Source organism: Etheostoma cragini, chromosome 22 (genome assembly GCF_013103735.1).
Source record: "Etheostoma cragini isolate CJK2018 chromosome 22, CSU_Ecrag_1.0, whole genome shotgun sequence".
Taxonomy (NCBI): Eukaryota; Metazoa; Chordata; class Actinopteri; order Perciformes; family Percidae; genus Etheostoma; species Etheostoma cragini.
Window position 1 is genome coordinate 21,102,360 of NC_048428.1, and position 5,000 is coordinate 21,107,359.

Sequence of the window (5,000 nt, forward strand, 5' to 3'; positions counted from 1 at the left end):
TAAGGACTACTAGCCAGTCAGGAGCAGAGCATGAGGGCCCTGACAGTACCTAGGTAAGGACTACTAGCCAGTCAGAAGAAGAGGATGAGGGCTCGTTTCAGATGATCCAGGTCTGCGTTGAATCGCTCGGGATGGCAGTAGCTTAGTGGGAAGTTGGGTTTGGGAACCGGAGGGTCGCCGGTTCAAGGCCACTTGCCACTTCACCTCCTGAGCACTGCCAGGTGCCCATGAGCAAGGCACCTAACCCCCACAACTGCTCAGGGCGCTGGTCCAGCTGGCAGCCCCCCCCCCCCCCCCCCCCCCCCCCCCCCCCCCCCCCCCACTCTGACATCTCTCCATTTACTAACAGTGTAATTTCTCCACTGGGGATCAATACACAGTATAAATTATTAATTATTATTATCATGCAAAGGGTTGAAACCACTTCATTGGAAGTCTCTTTGGATAAACGCATCAGCTAAATGACATGTGATGTAAAAGTGTGTAGTGTGGGTGGTGGAGTCTACCTTTTTAGGAGGGATTTTTGCACTTTGTAAACCTATTTTATGCCCAAAAAGATTGAAAAAATGCATAATATGAGCACTTTATACCTTCACACAACCTGTTTTCTGTGTTTTTAGACCTTCACATGATGATTTATTTCCATATTTTCTTTCTTGCAGCTCATTCCTGGAGGAGAAGGTCCTGAAGTGTGAGCTGAGAATCATCGCTGAAGGCAGATTTGTGTTGTGGATTTAATATTTTGCTCTGTTGTTTCTTACGTTACCATGGTATTGGTCTTCCCCCTTTGATTTTGAGGGAGGATAATATTTTTGTATGATTCTTAATTGAGTATTTGTCATGAAAAGGGTTAAATCACAAGTACATTGTAAATCACACATGACAAAAAAAATGGTTTTTCTTTTTACAAATAAAAAAAATGTCTTTATTGGGTTGTATTTGTTTTGTTTATTTTAAACTCATAGTTGTACAACTTAAATTTAGTGCAAGTGTTGGTACAGAACCAAAGTGTTTTCATACAACAGCAGAGATTTAATCACCTTGATCCAGTTATCTTTGAGAAGAATAAGTAAAAGGTTGAGTAATGCACATGCAGCATTACGGGTCAGAAGGAGCAGAGTATATGGAGAGTTGTAGACCTTGTCCCCCCCAAACCCCCAGAACCCCCATCTTCAGTACATGGAGGGCTTCTCCTCTCCTTTCGGATTGGTCACCTTTTCCAGGTTCTTGCTGATGATGTCGTAAAGCTCGGCCTACGGGGAACAGATAGAGAAACGTGTTGAGCGTTGTTGGGGTGGATGCTTGTGGTTCTGATCGGTGATCAGTTCTCCGACTTACGTAGAAGCCGCGGATGTCGAGCACGATGACTCTGATCTCAGAGTAGATGGCCTCGTCCTTCTCGCGGACCAGCGACCTGTAGTCCATCTGCAGGTAGAGACACAAGAGTTCAACCTATCTAGAAATGTATTGACCCCCAGTGGGGAATTTACACTGCAGTAATCCATTCCACAGTGCCCACTTTGGTCCGTATGGGGACTTGAACCAACGACCCTCCGGTTCCCACCCCAAGTCCCTACGGACTGAGCTACTGCCACCCCAATAATAATCATTTTATCAAAGCTTTGAAGATCAAGGCTGGTGTTAATCAGCCTTTCTGGTTCCAACTAAAGACCTTCAAAGACAGCACACAAATATAGTTCAATTTCAAAATAAAATGTTTCTAGTTTTTTTTAGGAAGGAAAGAGCGTTTTTTTATTTTCAGCGGTGGATTAATCAACATTTGGTGTTACAGTGCAGTGGTTTCCCCCCCCCCCCCCCCCCCATTTGTGTTCATGGTCCCCCCCTCAACAATAAAAGAGAGCTTCATTTGAGTGGTTTTTGTGAATGCTCTGATTTTTCAATGTTTTTTTAGGGTCATTTAGGCCTTTATGTTCACGACAGATGAAGACATGAGAGGGGAAATGACATGCAAACAAAGGGCCATAGGTCGGAGTTGAACCCACGGCCGCTGCCTTGAGGAGTAAATCTATATATATATATATATATATATATATAGATATGTGTGTGTGTGTGTGTGTGTGTGTGCACCCGCTCTACCAACTGAGCTCACCCGGCCACGTTTATGGGATTTGTTAACAGTGAGAAAACTGTAGATGTTCTATAAGAGAAAGACATTGGGAACACTCACCACATGAGTGTCTTTGGAAGCTTTTCCAACCGCATCCCCCCTCTCTGAGAAGTACCTGGAGAATTAAACACAAATGGTTTTAACCAAAGTCAGAAAATAGGAGTCTCAAATCCAAAAATACACGTATAAAAAATACATGCAGTACATTTCCTGATTTGGAAGAGTCTAGAAATCTTGCATTACTTAATAATTCATTATTAAACTAAACTAGACGTAATCGCCCATGTGCCACATTTACATCCAACCTACTTGTTGATGTTGGTCTGAAAACCGTCAACTTTGGTCTTCACAGCAGTGATTCTCTCCAAGATCTTCTCCTGTGGTAAAAAAAAAAATCATTAAAACTTCACAAAATGCACAACATGCTATACTATGACTTTTTTTCCGACATACTACACTATGACTTTTTTGACTTTTTTTAAATTCATTAAAACTTCACAAAAACTTGACGGATATGGGCCGAGATGCCCTGGCGGCGGAGGACGTACCTGGATTGCGACCCCAAAGTCATTTCCATCTTCTATTTTGGGGATGAGGTGCTGAATCCAGCAGGAGACCTACAGCGACACAGCAGACGTGTTTAACTCAAACAGCGTCAACATGTCAGACAACGCTGTTCAGAGAAGAGGTTCAACACGCTCTTCATCGTGAGAGCGAGTCACTTACAGTGATGATGGCCTCTCTGAAAGCCACTATCTCTGGTTTCACCCTCTCTAGAAGCATCATGATCTTCTCATTCCCCTTGATGAAGCCACATTTTGGAGCTGGAGGACAGGGAGGAGACACGAGGCATTTTTTTACCATACGTCATGTCATTTGCTCTGTCTTGACTGCAGATGACAAAATAAAAGGAAACACTTTACCTTTCTTCTTTTTCTTCTCATCGTCTTCATTCTTATCCGTCTCCATTTCCTGTGAGATCAAGTATACGTGTTCAAATCGACAGCTATAACAGGATGGGTTCTGTCATGTAGTGTATGTAAATGAGTTTATCTTCATGTAGAGAAGTGTTTCTGTTGTTTACCCTCATTGAAAGAAACAAAACAGAATTATCTTTCTCAACAACGCAAAACAGTCCAACAGCCCCACAAAGCCTCCCACATGATCTTACATCTTCAACAAAAACTGATTAAAAAGGTCACGGAGGATTTACTGCAGCCTGTTGTGTTCGACTGCAGCAGTGTTAGGGAGGTGTACCGAATAATTTGGCAACAGAGTATATTTGAGAATGTCACCATGTAAGCATACTTCCAACTGGAGTATTAACCCTCGAGTTGTCGACCGACATTTAGTTTTTCTGGGTCAAAATTTTAAGTTAAAACCTTCTTAAAACACTTTTGTCACTTTTCCCGAAGGTCTTTGTCGAATCTTTTGGACATTTTTGAAGCTTTCTCCAACATTTGTTGTCACTTTTTGACGTTTTCTAACTATCCCCAAAGTTCCTTCTCACTTTTTTGTGTCTTTGTCGATTATTTCTGCGTTTTTTTAAAACATTTGTTTTTTTTTCCTCCATTTACGTCACTTTTTCCAGTGTTCTTAAATCTCTGCTTTTTCTTAAAATGCTATGAAATGAAATAAAACACCCAAATTCAATGAAAATAGTGAACCGATCGGTTATTTAACTCGTGAGGAGCATCGTATGGAACCATCCATGTTCTTATTTTTTTACAATTTGATTGAAGGAGCCCCAAATTTCGGATTTAGAAACATTTTGAAAAGGGGTCAAATTTGACCCAGAGGACAACAGGAACATAAAAAAAAAAAAACTTAACATTTTTGACAAATACAAGACAAGGCCTCAGGACCGAGTTACAATGCAGAGGGCAATAGACCAGAATGCAATCTGGCTACAGGACAGGTTTCACTCGTTTTGAAGTCATTCTCACTCCTATTATAGCTCTCCTCCCTCCACCTGTGTGTAATCATTAAGAGCTGAATACAAGTTGGCTCAAGCCCCCTCCGGATGAAAATAAGGGAACCAAAACAAGTCATCTGCAGCCAGGTTAACGCATGCAAAGTATTTAATCTGCACTTGTGGGTTTGGAAGTGTTATCTTAGGTCCCCTAGACCCTGTTAGGTCACCTGGTATGGTGCGTACCATCAAGGCTCAGTCCTAACAGCAGTGGCCGAGGTTCGAGTCCGGCTCTGGGCCCTTTGCCGCACCTCTTGCTCTCTTTCCTCTCTGTTTCTGTCTGATTAAAAGCATTAAATGCCTGACTAGCTTTTAAATAAGAGACCCGAGGGACCGCTGGCGAGCTTGGCCGACATCACTGCCCATTGGTCAGGAGAGAATCGTCCCTCTTGGAAGGATAATCGCAGCCTCGTGAAACTTTACAAACACAAACTACACACCGAGTGAACTCAGAGGCTTTCATAAAAGAAGTTATCTCATCAGTTTCCAGGACAGAAGTGCTCGCCATCTTCAAATGTCAAATGTTTTTTATCCCAAATCACAGCCTTTATTTTACTACGGTGTTCCTCAGGGTCTCAGTGTCTTACGTGGTATTTTGGAGGTAACGATGGCTATATGGTGGTGCTCTAGGGGTTAAGATATCTGGCGGTGGGAGATTGGTGGATGGAAGCAGGGGTCTCACCTCTTCCTCTGGGGCGGGGGGGTCGGGTATGGGGATGTCCAGGGGAGCCTGCAGCGAGGACATGTCTGTGATACTGAGGGCGTCATCCTGAAAACACACAGACAGATGAAGAGAGGTCACAGGTGAAGGGTTACTGAGCTGAGTGGTCAAATACTGAAGTTACAGACCATCAGCAGAGCATCCAGCTGTACGATCTTCTGGGGGATGTAGTTGGAGAA

The 5,000-nt window shown here is 43.0% G+C and overlaps 3 protein-coding genes across 3 annotated transcripts in view; 2 read left to right on the forward strand and 1 right to left on the reverse strand.

Annotated features, from left to right (window-relative positions):
- lsm5 (LSM5 homolog, U6 small nuclear RNA and mRNA degradation associated) overlaps window positions 1–932 on the forward strand; it is a 3,121-nt gene extending 2,189 nt beyond the window's left edge. The window contains exon 5 of the mRNA XM_034862866.1: window positions 663–932. Within this exon, the coding sequence (XP_034718757.1) occupies window positions 663–695 (33 nt within the window). The 3' untranslated portion in view covers window positions 696–932. The remainder of the gene's footprint in view (window positions 1–662) is intronic.
- The window catches only part of LOC117938319 (E3 ubiquitin-protein ligase RNF31-like), a 39,064-nt gene that overhangs the window by 6,197 nt on the left and 27,867 nt on the right, over window positions 1–5,000 (forward strand). The gene's annotated exons all lie outside the window — the stretch shown is intronic.
- The window catches only part of psme2 (proteasome activator subunit 2), a 4,618-nt gene continuing 673 nt past the window's right edge, over window positions 1,056–5,000 (reverse strand). The window contains exons 3-11 of the mRNA XM_034862865.1: window positions 4,950–5,000; window positions 4,783–4,869; window positions 3,052–3,100; window positions 2,855–2,952; window positions 2,677–2,745; window positions 2,438–2,505; window positions 2,189–2,243; window positions 1,339–1,425; window positions 1,056–1,253 (exon numbers count right to left, since the gene is read on the reverse strand). The exon at window positions 4,950–5,000 is cut by the window's right edge and continues 12 nt beyond it. Coding sequence (XP_034718756.1) covers window positions 1,173–1,253; window positions 1,339–1,425; window positions 2,189–2,243; window positions 2,438–2,505; window positions 2,677–2,745; window positions 2,855–2,952; window positions 3,052–3,100; window positions 4,783–4,869; window positions 4,950–5,000 — 645 coding nt within the window. The 3' untranslated portion in view covers window positions 1,056–1,172. The remainder of the gene's footprint in view (window positions 1,254–1,338; window positions 1,426–2,188; window positions 2,244–2,437; window positions 2,506–2,676; window positions 2,746–2,854; window positions 2,953–3,051; window positions 3,101–4,782; window positions 4,870–4,949) is intronic.